Consider the following 22,717-nt stretch of genomic DNA (forward strand, 5'->3'; position numbering starts at 1 on the left):
TATGCCAGTAGCTGAATGTTGTTATCCTTATTTTTATGGAGAGGGGGCTTAAGAATAGTGTATGTCAACTCCAGTGTTATTATCCATTCTCTCAGTTTTGTAAGGAAATGAATAGGGGCTATGAAGTTGATTCTAGCAGCAATGCAATTAAGGGCTAGAGGGGATTGTTAGTCAATGTAATGTGTATATAACTTTAAGAGAATATTTTAGTACTTACAGGAGGCCTGGATGGGGTCTCTCCCTCTCTTTTAATGCAGGCCTAGGAACCAAGACCACGTGCAATACATTCCTCAGAACTTTCCCATGTATTGTAGTAATAAAAAAAAATTGCTATGAAGGTATCGGAGTCTATTGTGAGACCCCAGTTGTGGACTGCAGACCACTCTGCCAATATTGACTACACCCTTCCCCCATGTAATGGCCCTTAATGCAAGAATCATTGTAGTGGTGAAAGGAGTTAGGGAAAGATTTGAGAGTTTCAGATGTAGTTGGAAATACATCATTGTCTTGTCCAGTTTTTCTGGATGAGTTTCAGTTGGTGCAGCTCGAGGACATTGACAAGGTGCTTGGATCCTTGTCCTTCTGGGCTAATAAAAGCTAGCAGGGATGGAACAACTGGCTGGGCCAGGGAAGTGATTAATGCCTATTTGCGAGAGGGAATGGTCCCGGTCCATCTGAAAAAGGCGGTAGTGAGACCACTCCTGAAGAAATTTTCCCTGGATCTTGACAATCTTAACTATAGGCTAGTAGCAAATGTTTCTTTCCTGGGCAAGGTCCTTGGGTGGGTGATTGCAAGCCAGCTCCAGGCACTCTGGATCCATTTCAGTTGGGTTCAGGCCTGGCTTTGGTATGTAAACATCCTTGGTTGCCCTGTATGATGACCTATGTTGGGAGAAAGATAGGGGGAGTGAGACTTTGTTGATTCTCCTTGATCTCTTGGTGGCTTTTGATATCATCGACCATGGTATCCCTCTGGGACGACTGTCTGAGTTGGGTGTGGGAGGTACTGCATTGCAGTGGTTCCACTCCCACTTGGCGGGTTGACTCCAGAAGGTGGTGCTTGGGAGACATTCCTCAGCCTCATGGATTCTCCAGTATGGGGTTCTGCAGGGATCAGACTTGTTCCCCATGACCTTTGGGTGCGGTAACCCAGAGTTTTGGAGTGCATTATCATCAGTATGCTGATGATATGCAGTTCTCCTTCTCATCTTCATCAGGTGAAGCTGTGGATGTACTGGACCAGTGCCTGGATGCAACAATGGCCTGGAAGAGGACTAATAAACTGAAGCCCAATCCAGACAAGACTGAGATGCTGCTATTGGGTGGTTCTGCTGACAAGATGGAGGGTGTTCAACCTGTTCTGGATGGGGATACACTCCCCCTGAAGGAGCAGGTTTGTTGTTTGGAGGTTCTCCTAGAACCATCTCTGTCACTTGAGGCTCAGGTGGCCTCGGTGGCACGGAGTGCCTTCTATCGGCTTCGGTTGGTGGCCCAACTACATCCCTATCTGGACAGGGATAACCTGGCTTCAGTAGTCTATGCTCTTGTAACCTCCAAGTTAGATTACTGCAATGCACTCTCAGTGGGGCTGCCTTTGAAGATGGTTCGGAAGCTGCAGCTTGTGCAAAATGCAATGGCCAGAGTGATAATAGGGACCAGAAGGTTTGAACATATAAGACCGACTCTGGCCCGCTTGCATTGGCTGCCTGTGTTTCTGAGCCTGATTCAAGGTGCTGGTTTCAACCTATAAAGCCTTACATGGCTTGGGACCACAATACCTGATGGAACGCCTCTCCCGACATGAACCTACCCATACACTGCGCTCAACACCCAAGGTCCTCCTCCGGGTGCCTACACCGAGGGAAGCCTTGAGGACGGCAACAAGAGAGGGCCTTTTCTGTGGTGCCCCCACCCCCCAATTGTGGAATAATTTTGCTGACGAGGTGCGCCTGGCGCCAACATTGTTACCTTTTTGGTGCCAGGTCAAGACTTTTCTCCCTGGAATTTAGCAATATGTAATTAGCCTGAGTTTGTTTTTGTGGTTTATAATTGTATGTTTTTGTGATCTGAAATTTTTGTTTATTGTTCTTAAGTGTTTTTATCCTATGTAAACTGCCCAGAGAGCTTTGGCTATGGGGCGGTATACAAATGAAATAAAAATATAAATAAAATAATAATTGTCCAAACACCAGGCATATGAGGTACACCTGTGTATAAGTTTCTCAGTGGCCAGATCTATCTATCTTAGTAGACTTTGAGTCCAGGCCTATCAGTAATGGTAGACCTGTTCTTTAATCCTATCAGGGTTTCTGAACGTGTGCAACATTTTTGCAGCCATTCACAAAATGTGCAGTTCCAGGCAAAAAATGTAATTCCGAAAGGACATCCCCCCCCCCCCCCCCGCAATCAAAATTCAATCCAGGCAAATATTATATATTAGCTGATGGAAAATGTGTTTAACATGAAAAGTAACATGAGTAGACCATGCTCTTCTAGAACCCTAAACCCTGATCAAACATACCCATTTCCCCTTCCCCAGCCCAAAACATATAAGAAGAGCCCTGATGCTGGATCAGACCAAGGGTCCATCTAGTACAGCATTCTGTTCACACACTGGCCAACCGGATGCCAGGACATGAGTGCAATAGCACCCTCCTGCTCTTGTCCCCCAGCAACTGATACTGGATATAGCAGCATATCACCTTTGTGACTAATAACCATTGATAGCCATATCCGCAATGGACTTTTCCCCTTTTAGAGACATCCACATAGGCCATCACTACATAATGCGGTAGCAAATTCCATTGTTTAATTATGAGCTGTATGACTTTTATTCCATATTCAGGAGCTTTTGGCAAGGGCCTTTGTCAAAAGCCTTTTGGACTAAGACAGTATCTAGCAGATCCATGTGTTTATTGACACTCTCAAAGAAGTCTAAAAGATTAGTGAGAGGACTTACCATTGAAGATTCCATGTTGATTCTTTTTTAGCAGACTTACCATCACTGATTTTATCCACCCATTTTAAAATCGCTTTTAAAAAACTGGTATTACATTGGCCACTGCCCAGTCCTCTGGTACAAAGGCTGCTCTTAGGGGGATGATACATATTTTTGTACAAAAATTACATTATTCCAGGGTTAGCCAACCCTAGAGGCAACCTCGGGGGTTGGGATTTCAGAACTGCCTGCCTCAGTGAAGCAAATGTCTTGTTTACTGACTTTTAATCCAGTTTTTCAGTCAATTATTGTTTCCCAAAGTGGTTCACATGTAAGCCTGTCAATCAGGCTTACAAATTAAAATAACAAGACACACAAGGGAAGGGGAATGGAGGAAAAAGCAAAAGGAGGGAGATCAGTTTTTAAAAGCCAGAACAAGATGGTGAGCTTAAAGCAGGCATTTAAATATATTTTGGGCCAGACTAATCTTCCCTTGTTGATGTTCATGCTTGAAAAGCTCATGCTTCTTAAGCCACTGAATGAGGTCAGAGCACTTCCCCCTGCCTTTCTGCAGTCCAGGGGCAACTGACAGTTGGTGCTAAGTGTTTGTTCTGGCAAGTTGGGGGACACCAACTCCTTGCAACTACTCCTTCTCTGGCCGATGGATGGGCCAGGCTGGTCTCCCCCTTGGCTTGATGTTATTCCTGGGAAGTAAGGGGTACAGCCTCCCAATGGCCCTAAGTGGCATATGGTACACAACATCTTTGGGGTGGGGGAGAGCCATTTGCTAAGTGTGGGTTGTTGTATTATCAGGAGCTGTAGTCCTGCCCCTGTAATGAAGTCCCGTAAAAAAATCTGTTCTGATTTGTGTAACCAACAAGACCACCTAGTATATGTGTCAGAGAACCAGAAAAACTTGGGTAGATTGTTTGCAACAGATTTTCTAAACACCATCTTTTTAACCACCTATTTCAGCTCCTAGAACACGTATAGATGTGATTTTGGTGTCTAAATATGACCCTGTTGATGACACGCTAAGCCATGATGGTTAAGCATTTTGAGCTAAGCATTATGGCTTATGGTGTCATGTGAACCATTCCTAACCATGGTGGCTACATAACCACGGTTTAAATATGCTCACTAACCATTTGCTGCAAAAGGGTTAGCAACCTAACCATGGCTTAGTGTGTTTTCTGAACAGGACCATCATGTTTTTGCGGTCAAGGGATTCAATTATTCAAGACAGACCAAAATCACAGTCGTATGTTTTTGCCTTCCTGGGCATTGCCAACAAGATAATCCATAGGTTTGAATCCCCTTGCTTTTTTGCTTTAATGAACTAGGAAGATAAATTTAGCACAAAATATACAATGTGGCCCTGAGAAATTGTGGTACATATACATGCATGGCCTCCTGTGTGCACTCAAAAGAAATGTTAAAAAATGGGGTTAAGATACCTAAATATTAGAAACCTTTAAGGCAAAACAGTGAAGAAATTCTCAGTATAATGAATTGTGCTTCCAATCCTGAGCTTCCTGCTTGCACAGAAGGTTTGTGGAATGCTACATATATTCGGAGGAAGGTGGTGTCTTACTTCTATTTTTGCCCAGGTTTGATTCCCTCTATTTAACTCCAGACCTGAAAAATTCTGTACCATTCAGAACTTTGCCACCCCTATGCTTGCTTATTAACATAGCTGGCATTGCTGTTCCTATTACAAATAAGCAATACAACTTTGTCCAACGGTATTTTTTACTCATTCTCTTCAGAGCAAAGGATGTTACCCCTGATTAATCAACTCTTGTCTTTGCCCCCCACCCCCAGCTTAAGCATCCTTGAACAGTTTAAACATAACTGGCAAGTGAAGAGGTTCAGTTTCTTAAAACTTGTTTAATATCCATATTTTTGTCTGATGGGCAAAGCCAAAACAGTCTGGCCTCGTTTCAAGTTACAAATCCATACACTTTTCCTTTTCCCTTTCAATAAACTGGTGTGGCAATAAAAAAAAGGTTGGTTACCTGAAATAAAACCCATTTCAGCAATAACTTTTTTAAAAAGTCAGAGTCTGCATTTCTTATCCAGAGCGATCTAACTTGCTTCAGTGATGAATGCCATGGAAAGATAGAGGCTCCTACTCAGGCACACTAATAGGGACTGAAATATCTGACAGCCACTACAATTTGAGGAGAGGAGAAAATGGAACAAATACAATGTATGACTAAGTCATTAACAAAATTAAATTAGTTTCATTTGGGATAGGGTTCTTTGTGGATGATCAAGAATTAGCAAAATGACAAACTGGCCAATGCAAATTTTAACCTGTCCAAAGAGAAGACTTGGTTAATTTTTAACAAGGGAAAGCAAACGCTAAGATGTTAGGTCTCAGCATTTACCATGGGCAGTCTGATTCACGTCTTGAACTCAGCTGCAGAAAAATAAGATGAACTCAATCCAACCGTGGTTGAGAGATCAATGTTTATTGTCCCTAACAAGCATATAGCTGTTGTACATTGCCGTGGCAGCCATGACAACTCCCTCTGCACTTTACCAGTTCGTCTATGGCTCCAAGCTGCTGTTTGGTGAAAGAGCTATCAGTAACACTGGCATGGCCAAACCCTAAAAGAAGAGGCTGGGGTGGGGGTGGGGAAGAAGAGATGACAAAACAAATAACTTTTCTTTCAAACATGTTCAGAGGCAAATTATTTGCTGTGTGTATGTGTGGGGTGGGGGTGGGGGTGAAGGAATGAGCTCTACCAGAAGCCAGGAAACCCTGGAGAACCCACTGGTATGCTCCCCTCTCTGTCCCCAGATTACACCTACTTTCTGTGCCCAATAAGAAGGGGTCTAAATATCAGCTCTTCCACCAGAGAAAAAATAATAACCACTCCTCCAGTTCCGAGGCACAGATCATTACACACTCATGGGAAAAACCCACCACACCAAAAATTTACACTTGTGGCACCTGATTGGGATGAGATTTTTTGTTTAAAATAAGCATCATGACTTGCAGTGCCTTCAGTTGTGACAATGACGTACCAATTTCCTCACTTCCTTGTGCAGAATCATTTAATGACGTTTGAAAAGAGGAATGGGCTCACCTACTGGGGAAATGGTATATTTCTCCTGGTGACTGAGCTACTAGGGAAGGAAGGATGGAATCTACACTCAGCAACTAGGTCCTATCCACCTGACCTGTAGAAATAGCTAGAGGTGTGTGTGTATGCCTACACACATGCACATACAGCCTCTTCTTCTCAGCTCTGTTCTCCCATGCTTCTCTGTCTAAATCTCAATAGGGCTAGATTCCACTTGCCTCGCCCCACTGCTTCCATGTGCACCACTGCCAGTGGGAAGGTAAGGAGGAAGGACTGGGAATCATCTGTTGTGGGTGGGTGAAGAATTGGGAGTCCTGGCTGACCCTGACCATACATTACTTAAATATTTTCAACACACATCATTTTGGCCACATGCGGGAACAGCATTCTACCACAAGTTTCTAGCAACTGGATTCTTCTTTGGTTTTAATGTTTTTCTTAAAGATAAAAAAGTCAAGAACTAAAAACAAAACAAAACACCCCAAACCTTTTAATGGATAAAGGATTGGAATACAAGATTTAAGATCAGAAAGTCTGCTTGTTCTTGAGAATGCCTCTGGGCTGTTAACACAGCAGACAGTACAGAAAGTAAATATTAAAAAAGGGACATGGAAAAGAGAGAGGGGGGGAGGTGCTTTGACTAGAGTGTTTTGCCAGAGCCAGCATCTGTGTGTCTGTTAAAGAGAATAAGACAGACCCAAGTGAATGGGACAGAGAACCAAATGAGAAAAGCCTTTAAAAAACAAACAAAAAACCACTTAGATTTATTTGTGTGGGGGGGGGAAGGGGCACAACCGTCAAGTGCCTGTCAAGAAGCAGCAGCTTCTTTCTACGTGTGCAGGCTGAGGAGCGTGGGGGAAGAGAAATGGATGCTCACAGCTTTAATGCAATCTCTGCATTATATCGCACTCCCCCACACAAAGAATATGAGGTCAACCTAAGGAGCAGGGGGAGGGGCTGCCGCATTGACCTGGTAGTTAGTTCATCTGATAACCAAATAAACCAATACAAATTGTTACTTTAGAATCTGGTGCTGTCAACAGGCAGGATGCTTGGCTCCCTTTCAAAGGACACAAGAGTCCTATGCCAACCTCCCCAGTAGGACCTCACAGCACTGAGCTCTGTTTTACTTTCCCTTCCCTCCAATGAGATGTCGCTGAAAATTTGAAAGAAAAGAACATGTTTTAAATATTGACAATGGACTAAGTCAAGCCTCTTTACCCTGCCGCCAAGTCCGCAATTCTCCACACAAAGCGTGTGCGCCCTGTGTCATGGAACCACACCCCCGGTCTGTGCTGTTTGGACATTCACAGTACATGGAACCACCTTTTCCTCCACTGCCCAGAGCGGTTAGCGCCTCTGCAGTTACTCAGCACTAGACCAACCCATCTCCTCTTCCTTGGCCACTTAGCTTTACTTAAGCTGCCATACATCCTTCCTTGCTGAGAATCAATGATGCCTTGTTCTACGGATGGGACAAGAACACAAGAGAAAAACAAAGAACCTGATACCGGTTTCTTGAGGCCATTTTGTGGATTCCTTGCTGATCTCAAGGCTGCATTCTCAAAACGCGTCTGACTCTCTTGGTTTCTTTCTCCAGTTCTGGATATATTTATATATATTTGGCCTATTGTTCCTGCTCAGTTTGAAGAGCTATTATTAGAGGATCCAGACGTTGAGGCAATAGCAGCCCCAGCTGGGCTGCTTGTTGATACAGATTTGCGGATGTGAGGAAGCAAGTAGGGGTCACAAGCTAACTGCTGGACATCTATCCGATCTTCCTTCCGGTATGCCAGGCACCGTCTGATAAATGCCTGAAAAATAACCACAGGAAAGAGAAAAGACACATTACATGTTAGCATTAGTACCTCTTTTCTGGAAGAAGGGCAATTAGTACTAGCAAAAAGGACAGGTTGCTTACCTGTAACTGTGGTTCTTCAAGTGGTCATCTGTGCAGTCACACATATGGGCTCTGTACCTACGTGCTCATTTTGTGAAGTTCTCATAGCTGAGAAACTTTTGGCCGGAACCCTCCCTGACCACCCTACTGCACATGTCGCAGAGGGTTCCTGCCCAATCTTTCAGCTCTCCTGAGACCCCATTGCAGCCTCAGTACCAAGAGAAGAAAACTATCACTCCAGTGTCAAGCAATATCTACACTGAAGCAAGGACGGTGGGTGGGTTGTGTGACTGCACGGATGACCACTCAAAGAACCAAAGTTACAGGTAAGCAACCTGTCCTTCTTCATGGTCTCTGTGAATCACACACATGGGTGATTAACAAGCTGACTTACTGGTGGTGGGTAGCTGACTCATTGTAGAATAGAGGACAGCACTGCCCTTCCAAAAGAGCAATCTGCTCTGAATTGAATGCCCAGTCTATAGTGCCTGATGAAAGTGGACGGTCCCAACCACATTGCTGCATGACACAGTTCTGAAATGGGTACACCTCTGCCCAAGGCTGTTGATGGCCCTGATGGAATGGCCCTTTACTCCACTGGGCGGTTCCATCTTGGCTAACCTGTATGCTAAACAGATAGTTTGTACTATCCAGGCTGAAAGTCTCTGTACAGACACAGGCTGACCCCTCTTGTGTTCCCCTTAACAAAGGAATAGGCATGGGGATTTCCGATTTTTTTCTGTATGCACCTTGTAGAAGGCCAGCGCACGCCTGACATCAAGTGTATGCAAGCTGACTTTAGTAGTGTAGAAGGTGCAGGAAAGAAGCTCGGCAGTACAATGTCTTGATTTATGTGAAAATCCAACACCACCTTTGGTAAGGAATTGGCATCTGGGCGTAAGACTGCCTTTTCACAATGGAAGATCAGGTAGGGCTTATCCACCCAAAGTGCGGAGAGTTCACTGGCCCTCCTTGCCGATGTAATCACTACTACGAAGATCACCTTCCAAGTTAGCAGTCTCAACTTAGAAGTAGCCAAGGGTTCAAATGGTTTGGTTGTTAGTGCATGTAGCACTGCCGAAAAACTTCATGACGGTGTCGGTAGTTGTACTGGTGGTTTTAGGTTATGCAACCCTCTCAGAAAACATCATGAGAGAGGGAAAGAAAAATATAGAGAAACCCTCAATCGATGAACGATATGCAGATATGGCAGCTAAGTAGACCTTTAGGGAGCAAAACTTTAAATCTTTTCGACTCATAAATAATAAGAACAAGAGAACTTGTTGAATGGAACATGAAACTGGTTAAAATTGGTTTGATAATGCATAGTCTTTAAACTTCTCGCATTTTCTATTATATGACAACTGTGTGGTCGGCTCTAACACCTTTTGTTGCTGCTTGATTATTTGGGGGTTGGTTCCCATGGGAATAGCTTCCAAGCCATCAGGTGTAGGGTGTCCAAGTCTGGGTGATGTATTCTCCACTCTTGTTGATGAAGGTCTGGTCTCATTGGGAGGTGAAAATAGCAATTCTCCGATCTGTTTAGGAGAGGGATGGCTTGTCTGGGCCACCACGGGGTCACCATTATGCAATTGGTGTTGTCCATCGCAATCTTCTCCAGTACCCTTGTTAGTAGTGAAAAAGGCAGGAACAGGAAGAAGAGCTCACATGACCATTGCAGGAGGAACGCATCCCCTCTCTATCTGGTACCTTGCCCTGCCCTGCTGCAATACCTGCTGCAAATCGAGTTGCTCTCCGTCATGAACAAGTCGGTAGTCGGGGTGCCCTACTGTCAGAATATGGCATGCACTACCTACGGGTGGAGTTGCCACTCGTGTCATTGGAGCCGAGGTAGTCCACTAGACTGTTTTCTTTTCTAGCAATGTGGACAGAAGTCACAGTGATGTTGCATCTGATACACCACTCTAGGATCTGCACAGTCAGTTTGACTAAAGGTGCTGAATGTGTGCCCCCTTCCTTGTTGAGATGGAAGACTACTGTAGTGTTGTCAGAGGTCACCTAGATGTGACGGTCTTCGAGTTCTGAGACAAAGGCCCTGCGTGACTTCTGCACTGCAAGTAACTCTAGGACGTTGATGTGAGCTTCTTTCTCCTCATTTGACCATGTGCCCTGTACTGTTAGATGTCTGCAGTGTGCACCCCAACCGAACAGGGATGTGTCTGTGGTCAAAATTCTCATGGGATGCGTTCGGTGGAAAGGTACCCCTATCAAGAGGTGGTTCGGTGTCATCCACCATGTGAGAGATTTGGAGACTTCCTTCAGTAGTCGAAGGCATTTGATGCCGGGTTGAAGACTCGGGTAAACCATAGTTGTAGATGTCTAAACTTTAGCTGTGCAAAGGGCACAACTGTAGTAGTGGCTGCTATTAGGCCCAACAACCTTTGAATTGTAATTGCTTGAACACATCAGCTGACTTGTATTGCCATTGTCATAAGCTTGAGAGCTCTATCGTGAGGTAGGTTTGCACGACTAGCTTCGGCATCGAGCACAGCCCCGATGAATTATATCTTTTGAGATGGGAGGAGGTTCGACTTCTCCACATTCAGGAGCAGTCCCAGGTCGGTCAAAAGCTCTCAGACAGTCTCGAGGTTCCTTGTCAAGCCGCAACAGGAGTTTCCTACAATAAGTCAATTGTCTATGAAGGGGTACAATTATATCCCCTGCTGTCTGAGATGGGCATATACTGTGGCCATACATTTGGTTAAAACCTGGGGTGCGGTTGATAAGCCAAAGGGTAACACTCTGAACTGGAAAGCCTGACCTCCTGCCATGAATCAAAGGAACTTTTGACTGGCTTTGTGGATGTTGATATGAAAGTACACATCCTTGAGGTCGAGGGATGCAAACCAAGCCTCTGTGGTCAATAAAGGCAGGATGATACCCAGAGATATCATATGGTCCTTACAAAGATGTTGAGATACTGGAGATCTAAAATGGGTCTCAAACCCCCATCCCTTTTCAGCATGGTGAAGTACCAGGAATAAAAAACCGGGATAATAGCCCCTTTTTGAAGAAGGGAGCTGATTTCCATCCTCAAGGCATCTGAATGAAGTGTTATCCGAATCCTCCCAAGTGGAGGGGAGGAATGGAATTCTAAATGGTATCCCATTGCCACGATCTTGAGGACTCGGGAGTCGGATGTTATTTGGTTCCATGCCGAAAGGAAAGGGGGGAGACAATGTCCGAAAGGAATCACAGTGTTCTCCATTCCTCTGGAGTCAAAGGCAGTATATCTGGATATCCCACTCAGAGCAGAAGGATCCTTTAAATTAAGTCCAAGGTTCTGTTCTTGCCAGATGGAGGAGGACATTGCTGTGATCAGATCAGTCTAGGTAGGGCCAGACTACATTTCCTTCAATGTACAATTACTGCAACAGCTTCCTACTAAAAGAATGCTTTGACAGAGGTGCAAGTATAGATGTTGTGATGACTAGTAAAAGGCAGGTGTTGTCCAAATAGTACTCCAACAAGTGTCCAGCAGAACATACAATACTGCTCCTCTCTAGGATAAGAAGGATGCAGGCAAAGAGAGGGCAAAATCATTCCTCAAGAACAAAGAATTACCTATTTGAATTCAAGTTTAATTAGTCTTTTAAAGAATACTATCAGAAATAACAACTCAGAACTCCTTTCTAATTGATTAGAGACCCCAATCAGGGGGCCTTACTTGTGAGGTCAAAGCAACAAGGAAATAAAAGGTGAAAAGGGAACATTGTGAATAGGCTCAAAGAAAACTTGGTGAACACTCTTACACTAGCAGGTCTCAAGAGCATTTGTGGACCATAGAGGCTTGAGATGGCATGAATCCCTTTGTATGAGGACATGTAATCAAGGAGATGGAGGCTTGTTTAATGAGCAATGGCTGGTGCATGCTACTTCAAAGTTAGAGTTTTGGGAAAGCCCTCACCAACACCTCTGAATTGCAAGAGGAGAGGAACTTTCACTTTCGTGAGCTGTAGACTCTTGCATTCACCAACAAAGGCTCTCCAGATTTGTGGTCACAGCCAAGTCCAATAAGGATGAACCCTTCACTTTCCACTTATCTGTGGAGTCTGGAAACGAGGATCTCCCAGGCTAGAACAGAATTATGAATATGACCTTCCATGACTCTAGACTTCCATTGAGTTGGAGATCAGGTGACCAATGCAAAGATGGGCAGGGATCAATGGGAAGGGATCAATTAGGGTATTTGTTGTTTTGGCAGTGCTGCATTTGAACTGAAAATAAAATCAGTTTGCCCTGAAGTGATGGTGATGTGTGAACAGGATCCACGAGAGCAAAACACCACAATCCTGGAGAATATCTTAGGGTGAAGATTCCACTCTTCCTGATTGATGCACTGCTGACTGAGCCAATCTATATGAATGCAATGAAACTCTCTGGATCTGCTCTGCCATGATGGATACCAGTTGAGCTTCAGCTTATTGGAGTTGACTGGATGCTTTTGAGAACTGTGACCTCAACACTTCCTGGTGATTTACAGGAGCTTTTGCTACTATATTATCCAAGTGGGTCAAGACACACTGATGGAAAGAATGTCTTGAATGTCCGAGAGTGCTCATTTCCAGGAGACTGATGCTGCAAGATGATTTCCTGCTCTATCAATGATCCTGTGCTACCTGGTCTGGTAAGATGGTTCCCTAGCCCAATCGACTGGTGTCTGTTGCCACTATTACAGATACGGATCTGAAAAGGGTTGGGGAGTACTCTTGACAGAGGCCCATAACTGGGAAGAACTGGGGAACAGCTAGCAGGATGACAATCCTCTTGGATGCAACCATTTGCTAAAATGGAAGCAGTAGCCAGATATTTGGAACAGAACCTAGTTCAGAGAAACAAGTCCATGAAAGCCCTTATTGAGGCTCATCATGGTTTCAATGCTAAAACATCTGGGCAGATGCCACTATCCTGAAAATTCTACTGGCAGGCAGAAAAATCAACTCCTTGAGTTGTACTGATAACTTTCAGGTAAGCAATCCTCTGGAACAGCTGGAGAAACATTCCTCTGAAAACTGATTAGTAACCCGTAGGCTTGTAAACAGGTTAAGATTGTTTGAATATCTTTTAACTGTCTCCCCTTTTGCCTGGGACTGAATGGATTTTTTTTAATTGCATGTTGGCGGGTCTAGATATATTTGCCCCTGATCCTCATGGCTTTGGCAAAAGAGTCCTGAACTGTCTGAAATTTGCAGAAGAATCTGAAAGGATTCCCAACTGGTGTCTCAGCACTCTTGCGTCTTAAGGCAGAAAGCATGGCCCTTCTTTTATCTTTGTTTTCACAAGGGCATCTTCAAAGGGATTCCCAAAATAGTTCTAGGAATAGCATGGTGACTATTCAAATGGTTTTTAAACAGAGCCTACACTTCACAACTATCAATACACCACTGCCTTGGCCATAAGTTGAATATCATTTAAGGTAGAGTCTGCTATAAAGTGGGAGCTTTGCCCTAAATATTAATCCACCCCCTAACATGTTTTAAGGTCAGAAGAAATTCCTGCCATAATATTTGCCATCTAAAGAACTGACTCTGGCTACAGCCCTAATTGCCAAGGCATGTTCTGATGTGATTGGCTCAGGCTCAGTCCTGGGGCAATCTATGGGGCAAATGCATCTTGAAGGTCAAAAGGCAGGGAGAGATCAGAAGCAGAGTTACTGGTCAAGCAGGAAGCAGTCCAAAAGGTGGAGCCAAAATCAAACACAAGCAAGCAATCCAAATAAGCACAATCCAAAAGACTTATCAGGAATCTAGGGATCATCAGCATGAGAGATCAGTCCAAAGATGAAGCAGGGTCAGGAAAGTCAGGTTGCTTACCTGTAACTGTAGTTCTTCACATGGTCATCTGTGCATTCATACACATGGGCTCTGCACCTGAGTGGAGCCTTGATTTGGGGAACTTTCTTTAGCTGAGGAGTTTTGGTGGGAAAATCTAATCTAATCCCTCAGTTCAAAGGAGGCCACCTATTGTGTAACCAAGAGAACCTCGGTATTAACACCAATGAAGACACTGAAACTGAACTGGGGACAGTGGGCAGGTTGTGTGAATGCACAGATGACCACTCAAACTCGTAATAGGAAAGCAATCTGACTTTCTTCTTTGTGGTCTCTGTGCATCACACATATGGGCAATTACCAAGCTTACTCACCAAGACAGAGGGTTGTGTCTTAATGTAGAATTTCCGACAAAATTGTATATCCAGAACAGCAGTCTTCTCATGTTCCCACATCAAGCACATAGTGCTTAATAAAGGACCCTGTTCGTCTGCCTGCTTGACTGCAAAAATATCTGCATGCAGCATCGCCCTCCGTCGCAAATACATTCACAGTCGAGAAGCCCCACAAACAGAATAGGTCCTGCCAAACGCCTTGGTCGAGCACCCACTTGAGCAAACCTCGGTAACAGCAGCTGAGGCAGTCGGTGATAACAGTACCTTTGCCCACAATGTGTACAGCTGTCAGGCCTATTCGCTTTCTGATGCACCAGTCCAGCATCCTCATTGTGAGAAAAAGGATCTTGTCCTCCTTGCTTGTTCAGATGATATACAATGCCTGGTCATGTTGTCTTAAGTTATTTGGATGTGATGACCTCACAGGATGCCTTTTCCACCATGAGAACCTCCAAAAAGTTGGTATGTTTGGCAGCTTCTTCTGTTGTCCCAAATACTTGAATTTTGAGAGTCCCACAGTCGGTTCCCCACTTATTGGTCATGATCATCCTGGTCAGCATGGGCTGCTTGACTGGTATCCCCTACAAGACTTTGTCCAGAGTCATCCACCATTGCAGGGATGCCCTTACAGAAGACGGGGGTTCTGCCGTATATCAAATCCCCATACAAGCCAATTTTGCAGAACTCTCATCTGGAGGCGTGCAAACTGAACAACCACTATCATAGCCAACATGAGACTTAACAACTTCTGTACTGTAAAAGTAGACCTTACCTTCTGTACTGGAGGTAAGGTCTACTCATAAGCAGGGCCTTGCTCAAAATTATACATTTACTCACAAGAGTTCCTATTCCTCAGGTGGGCACTTCTGTGTCTGGCAGCTGACTGAGCCTTGACCTTTTGATACCTGCACTCTCTGGGGCTACGTGGCTGCTTGGCATCTGCCTCTGAGTCTGAAAGGGGGCTAACTATGTTATGAGGGCTACGGTCAACATCTGTCTCCAAAGGACCCAGGATCCCCCTGATCTGCTTCAAGGTCACCAAGTAAAGGTAGCTCCTTTGTGATGCTTGGCTAAGGAGGTTCCTGGTCATCCTCCAAAGGGGAGCCATCCAGAGAGAACATGACAAGGCAGAAGCCTTATAGATCTCACATCAACACTATTCTTCTTCTCACCTGGATCGCTTAAGAGCTCAGCCCCATCTTTTGGAAGATTTCCTCCCAAAGCAAAGTGGCTATGGACATCCTCAAAGGAATTTGCAAGGAACTTGAAACCTTTCACAAAAGGACTTTTAAGCACCATTAGGAATATTCATCTGGCAGCTTGGCAAGACCACTTATTCCTGATCAACTTATCGAAACCTTGAGAGTATGGGATAATCTATTCAGAGGGCCTGAATCTTGGAAATGATGCTGAGACACCCCTCAGATTTGGCCTCTGCCTCATCAGGGACAAGTTGTAGAGCAACCTCCATGATTGGCCTTGAAAAATAATGTGAGGAAGTATTCAACTCAGAAAGGCTATTCCAGGGGAAAGCAGATATACAACCTTCTTGCCAAAAAGCTCACCTACGTCTTTATCAGGCAGAAACACAAAGTTCTTGACCCCAAGGAAAATCCACCCCAGATTTAGGGGCAAGTCTAGCAACCCCAGTTTGTGCTCCTCTCCACAGTATGGCAGCAAGAGTGTCTATAAGCTGTATACAGGGTAACATAGGATGGAGAAGCATTCAATGGAGTCAAACGTAATGTCTTTTAGGGGTCAAGAAGATTGTTAGATTAAAGGTACAGAATTTGGGAGTATGATCAGTAATGTCCCTTGGAGCCAGAAAAACAAGAGTGGGGCTGACAGAATTTGGATTTTTGTTTATACTTTTACCCCATCTTGCTCTCCATTTCTCCCATTGCTTGAACAACTAACCTTGCTATACATGTGGAGTGAAGTGACTGGTCATCTGCAAAAGTTGCAGGAAAGGAGGGGAATCCTGCTTTGAGAGGCGATGAGTCTTAATCATTCCTGTCCTTGTCTACCTGCTATGTGGTGTGTGTGTGTGTGTCTGTCTGTGCAGGGTGATATCTGCTGCATCCTTAAATATTTTGGTACTGAAAACTACCCTCAGCTATTTCCCTTAGGCTCAGACCCATAAGCTCAACTTTGTTGCTTGGCACAGACAGCAAAGACCAGAAAATATTTCACCCAGGATGAATACTGTGAAGCAGTTTTTGCAGCACGGTCTCTGAAACTATGCAACTGAATAAGCATTGAAGCGAGTGGTCTCCTTGGGACTCTCCATGGAAACAACAAAAGATGTGCTACCAGCCCCTAAGACTGTTTGCCACTGCTGAAGATGAGTAGCTAGAGAATGTCAATAGCGATAGGTGCCAAATTCCAGCTTGTGACCGAAGAACATGAGATGTACAAGACTTTTGATTGCTGGCCAGCTTCACAAGACAGACAGAAAGTGCTGCTTATTGCTTACTTGCTGAGGAAGGCAAGGACTGAATTGGAGCTTGGTTGCTATTGTTAGAAGTCCTTTGCCAATCTGCACCTTATCACTTTTTGGGCAGGGAGCAGAATTGAAAGGCAGCCAAACACAAAAATAAAGATGATGCCCAGATCCTTGTCTATTAGCCATTCCACCTGCCTGTAGCTGAGGGAGAGATAGCACAGACAACTGCACTGGCTTGGTGATACCAACTGCCATTTGGTTCATCCACTTCTGGAACTGTAGTGTTACTGGCCATTCTTTAACTGGAAAGGTTTTGGTATTTGAATTTGTTCCTTTTCCTCATTCTTCCCTACACTTGGGTATTGATATATTTAGATTATAAAACAGAAAGTAGGACCTGTGTCATTTTAAAATCTTTGTATAGAACTAGAAAACGTTAGGTTTTTATAAATAAAATAAAACAATTTTAAAAAATAATATCAGCATCAACATAAATGAGGAAGTGATCTGTTGAAAATATGTCTATAATTGCCTCTAAGCTTTAGAATCTGGAAACTGGGCACATCTGCCAACTTGGCAGAAGCTGGAAAAACAGACGGACCCTTCCCAAACATCAAGCTACTACACATTTTGCCATTACTGGTGGATTGGACGGGTCATTCATCATTGTGATAGACCCAGGGAGAGATTTCACCTCTCTGATGAATGTAATGTGCCAAGGGTTGAAGATGGCTTCTCTGCCAAAGGGTGGCTACATGCCAGATTTGCATTCCTTAATGGTGGACATCATGTGCTAGCAGACAAAGGGAAAAACTTTCGACCAATAGAGCATCGAATGTATCCTATGACTCATTGAGATTGTGCACCTTAACTTGAAAATTGAATGTAACTTAACTTGCTAATCCAGAACTGACCAATGTAAAGGTTAGAAAGAGACTAACACCCTCTTGTAGTCAGGGCCTATATATACTGTGAGATTCCCTTGTTCTAGTTGCCTCCATTTTGTGGAACCGGAGAGCACCCCCATACTGCAGTATCGGAAGTAAATGGATTAACGTGTATTCTCCAGCCTCGTGTGTTTGATTGGCTACTAATGCACTGGGGTAGTGAGCCTTTAGTCCCCTGCTTGAGGGGCAGCAATTGGATTATGCCTGGAACGCTCTTATGCCTGGAACGCTCTTCCAGAACATTTGAGAACTACAAGTTCAACCGCAGCTTTTAAAGCTCAGCTAAAAACTTTTCTCTTTCCTAAAGCTTTTAAAACTTGATTTTGTTCTGACTTCATACTGTTAGTTTTACCCTACCCAGTGCCTGTTTACCCTACCCTGTGCCTGTTTGCATTCTCTTCTCCTCCTTATTGTTTTGTTGTGATTTTATTAGAATGTAAGCCTATGCAGCAGGGTCTCGCTATTTACTGTTTTACTCTGTACAGCACCATGTACATTGATGGTGCTATATAAATAAATAATAATAATAATAATAATAATAATAATAATAATAATAATGCCTTTTTCTATGCGAGTGAGAACTTAAAAGGTCTCTACTATAAGTTATGTGCATGCTGTCACTAGATTCTTCTTAGCTTTCTTGACTGTAACAAATATAAACCCTTTCGGAAAAACCATGACAAAAGCATGAATAACTGAGGGGTCGACCTGAGCTCACAGCAGGATCGGCTGTGCATCATGTGGCCCAGTAGGGACAACTTCCATATTATCCTGGAATAAACGGCTGGTTTAGACATGGCCAAAGTAGTGCTTAAGTGATGCTTTTCCTAGGTGCTCCATATTCTATAACTATCTAAGGTAGAATGCTAATAACAATATTGCCATAACTCCCTTGTTGAAACAGCTTCACTGGCTTCAGATCTGTTTCTGGGCTGGTTCAAACTGCTGTTTATGATGGATAAAGCCGTATACAGCTTGGGACTGCCTTTTCCCATACAAGACTGCCTGAGTTTTAAGATTATTGGGTGAGGCCATTTTCTCGGTGCTGCTGGCATCTGAGGTGGATTTTGGTGGGGACGTGAGAGAGGGCCTTCTTGGTGGCTGCTCCCAGGCTGTGGAACTCCCTGACCATGGAGGCTAGGTTGGCCCCTTCTGCTGTCCTTCCACTGGCAGGCAAAGATGCCTTTTATTCAAGCAGATCTTTGGTGTGTCAGCTGGTATGTTCGGTTGGGTGCTGTTTTTATTCTGTTAATTGAAATAAATAAATAAATAAATAAATAAATAAATAAATTACCTTTGCTTCTGGTGTTACCACTGGCTTTGGAGGAAACTGCACCTCTGTAGCTTTAAGGATTGTGTTCTCCTGAAGAATATCTTGCTGTGATTGGTTGTGACCAAAAGGCTGCATAGAAAGAGAACAGCAGCTTCTCATCACATTTGAAACTTGGGGGAGGAGGGGAAGAGAGTGGGATATGTATGCCAACGAAACCGCATGCCATGTAATCCTTAATCATGTCTCAAAAGGATGAAGAGGGGAATTCAGTATGTTTCACAGAAATCCAACAACTTTTTTTTAAAGGAAAGATTAGCAGCACTCATGTAGTGTAAAAGTGATTTTTAATTTAAAAAGTTAGAAAATAAAAGAAATTCCAGATTGAATGGTAAGAACAGGTTGCTTACCTGTAACTGTGGTTCTTCAAGTGGTCGTCTGTGCAGTCACACACATGGGCTCTGCGCCTGCGCGGAGCCCGGCTTCAGGAAATTTCCATAGCTGAGAGCCTTTTGGCGGGAACCCTCCCCTCCCTTAGTGCATATGTCTAGGAGGGTTCCCGGCCAAATCCCCCAGTTCTCCTGAGACCTATTGCGGCCTTGGTTGAGGGATAGATTTTATATAACACACACACACACACACATATATCACTTTATCAATGGACACCAAACAGGGAAAGGTAAGTGGGTTATGTGACTGCACAGATGACCGCTCGAAGAACCACAGTTACAGGTAAGCAACCTATTCTTCTTCATCATGGTCTCTGTGAATCACACACATGGGCAATTAACAAGCTTACCTACCGGAAGAGGGTTGGTGTCCTCAGTTAAAGAAACTACCAAAACAGCAGTCAGCTCGGAACCAGACTATAATGGACAAACGTCATTGGTCTTGCCCATGTCGCTGCTCTGCATATCTATGGGATAGAGATACCACAATGACAAGCCAAAGATGTGGCTACAGCTCTTGTAGAATGTCCCAATTGACTTAGGTGGATCCAGCTTTGCCAGTTGATAAGCCAAAGTTATGGATTGTACTAACCAGGCTGACAGCCTCTGTGGAGATACTGCTAGTCCTTTGTTACGCTGGCCATTACACAGGAATAAACATTGTGACTGTTGAAACTGACTAGTACAGTCTTTATAAAAGGCTAATGCTCGCTGAACATCTAATGAATGCAAAGTTGTCTAAAGAGGAGATGATGGAGACGGAAAAAAGGTTGGAAGGACAATATCTTGATTAACATGGAAACTTGACACAACTTTCGGTAAAAATTGAACATCAGGGTTAAGTACCACCTTGTCGTGGTGGAAGGGTAGGTAAGGTTCATCAACTCTCAGACCGCATAACTCGCTCGCCCTTCCAGCAGATGTAATTGCCACTAGGAAAACCACCTTCCAGGTAGTTGGTAATGATTCGAAAGGTTTGGATGAGAGTATGTGAAGGGCCAGATAAACTCCATGAAGGGCACGGTGTTCTTACAGGTGGGTTTAAGTTTAACAATCCTTTCATGAAAAGTTTTATTATAGGATGAGAAAAAACTCTGAAACCTTCTATATTGTCATGGAAGGCCAAGATAGCTGCTAGATAAACCTTTATCGATGAAATTTTTAGACCCTTGTCAACAGGAACTAATAAAAATGACAGGACCTGATTAACAGAACAATTTGTAGGTTGGAAACCCCGAATTCTGTAAAGAACTTCCACTTCCTCTCATAGGTTGCATGCGTTGATGGCTTCAGAGCCGCTTCCAATATTCTTTGTATTTTCACTGTGAGTTCGTTGTCCCATTGGGGTCGTAACCTCCAAGCTGTCATGTGCAACGTGACGAACCTGGCCTCGATCTTGGTAGAGAAGATCTCGTCTCAATGGGAGACAATAAAACAGACCCTGTGATCTGTTCAAAAGAGTCGTAACCAGGGCCCCCAGGGAGCTTTCATTATGCAATTTGCATTGTAATCTATGATCTTCGCTAATACCCTCGTGATTAGCTGGAACGGTGCGAAAAGAAATAGGAAGTATCTGTCCCATCTTCGGATCAATGCATTCCCCAATGAGTTCTTTATCAATCTTGCTCTGCTTCAGTACAGTTAGCATACTGAGTTGTCCGCTGTTGCAAAGAGGTCTATAGAAGGCTTGCCCCAGAGGGTGAACACTTCATGGACTACATGTGGATGGATTTGCCACTCGTGTCAATGCAGACTCCCTGCTCAGGTTGTCTGCGATGTTGTTGGCTTGTCCCGCTATATGCACTGCTGTTAGCAATGTCTGGCGACAAGCGCACCACTCCCAGATGTGGACCGTTAGTCTAGTCAAGAGTAACAATCTTGTCCCTCCTTGTTTGTTGATGTAGAAAAGCACTGTTGTATTGTCCAACGTTATTTGGATGTGGTGTCCTCGAAACTCGGTGTCGAATGACCAGAGGGCTTCTTGGACTGCGAGTAGTTCCGGGTAATTGATGTGTGCTTTCTTTTCCTTGCTTGTCCATATGCCTTGTACTTTCAGTGACTTGTAGTGTGCTCTCCATCCTGTGAGGAACTGTCTGTCATGATCAGTTTTGTTGGGATCGACAGCTTGAAAGGCACTTTCACAAGAAGATTGGGACAATGCGTCCACCACATCAGGGACCTGACAACTTGGTAGCACACTGTGATGAGTTTGCATGGCACTTTGAAGATAAAGTCGCTCAGATTCATCATGAATTGGACACCACACTTAATGCAGCTCCACTAGTAGAGGCGTTCAGAGTGCCGTCCGGTTCAGTTTTATTGGATGAGTTTCAGTTATTGAGGCCCGAGGATGTGGACAAGGTGCTTGGCCAAGTCCGGTCGACCACCTGTGTGCTTGATCCTTGCCCCTCATGGCTCATTACATCAAATAAGGAGGGGATCGCCGGCTGGGTCCAGGAGGTTGTAAATGCCTCCTTGAGAGAGGGAGTGGTGCCAGCCTCTTTAAAAGAGGCGGTAATTAGACCACTCCTGAAGAAGCCTAACCTGGACCCGGAGGATGTTAACAACTACAGGCCGGTGGCTAATATCCCCTTCCTGGGCAAGTTGCTTGAGCGGGTGGTTGCAGGACAACTCCAGGCACTCTGGAATGAAACGGATTATCTAGATCCATTTCAATCGGGTTTCAGGCCTGGTTTTGGAACGGAAACTGCCTTGGTCGCCCTGTGGGATGACCTCTGTCGGGAGAGAGACAGGGGGAGTGCGACCCTGTTGGTTCTCCTGGACCTCTCAGCGGCTTTCGATACCATCGACCATGGTATCCTTCTGGATAGGTTGTCTGAGCTGGGAGTTGGAGGCACTGCATTGCAGTGGTTCCGCTCCTACTTGGATGGCCGATTCCAGAAGGTGGTGCTGGGGGATTATTGCTCTGTGTCGTGGCTCCTAAGCCATGGGGTTCCACAGGGCTCTATCTTATCCCCTATGCTGTTTAACATATACATGAAGCCGCTGGGGGAGGTTATCTGGAGATGTGGACTGAGGTGTCATCAATATGCGGATGATACCCAGCTCTACCTTTCCTTTTCATCAAACCCAGGTGAGGCAGTGGCAGTTCTGAGCCAGTGCCTGGGCACGGTAATGGACTGGATGAGGGCTAATAAACTGAAACTCAATCCAGACAAGACGGAGGTACTGTTAGCGGGTGGTTCATCTGTCCAGCGAGGTAATGTTTGCCCTGTTCTGGACGGGGTTGCACTCTCCCTGAAGGATCGGGTCCGTAGTTTGGGGGTGTTCTTGGATCCAGAATTGTCACTTGAGGCACAGGTGAACTCAGTGGCAAAGAGCACCTTTTATCAGCTTAGGCTGATATACCAGCTGCGCCCTTATCTGGACAGAGATAGCCTAGCTACTGTTATTCATGCTCTGATAACCTCTCGTTTGGATTACTGCAATGCGTTATACGTGGGGCTGCCTTTGAAAACAGTCCG

The 22,717-nt window shown here is 44.5% G+C and overlaps 1 protein-coding gene across 9 annotated transcripts in view; it reads right to left on the minus strand.

The window, feature by feature from the left end:
* Positions 1-4,808: 4,808 nt before the first annotated feature.
* Positions 4,809-22,717, minus strand: part of TLK2 (tousled like kinase 2) — a 122,278-nt gene continuing 104,369 nt past the window's right edge. For all 9 annotated transcript variants that reach the window (XM_063138281.1, XM_063138278.1, XM_063138280.1 and 6 more), the window contains 2 exons: positions 18,808-18,915; positions 4,809-7,847 (listed from right to left, as the gene is read on the minus strand). In XM_063138281.1, the coding sequence (XP_062994351.1) occupies positions 7,674-7,847; positions 18,808-18,915 (282 nt within the window). In that variant the 3' untranslated portion in view covers positions 4,809-7,673. The remainder of the gene's footprint in view (positions 7,848-18,807; positions 18,916-22,717) is intronic.

Source organism: Elgaria multicarinata, chromosome 11, assembly GCF_023053635.1.
Source record: "Elgaria multicarinata webbii isolate HBS135686 ecotype San Diego chromosome 11, rElgMul1.1.pri, whole genome shotgun sequence".
In the NCBI taxonomy this organism is placed as follows: domain Eukaryota; kingdom Metazoa; phylum Chordata; class Lepidosauria; order Squamata; family Anguidae; genus Elgaria; species Elgaria multicarinata.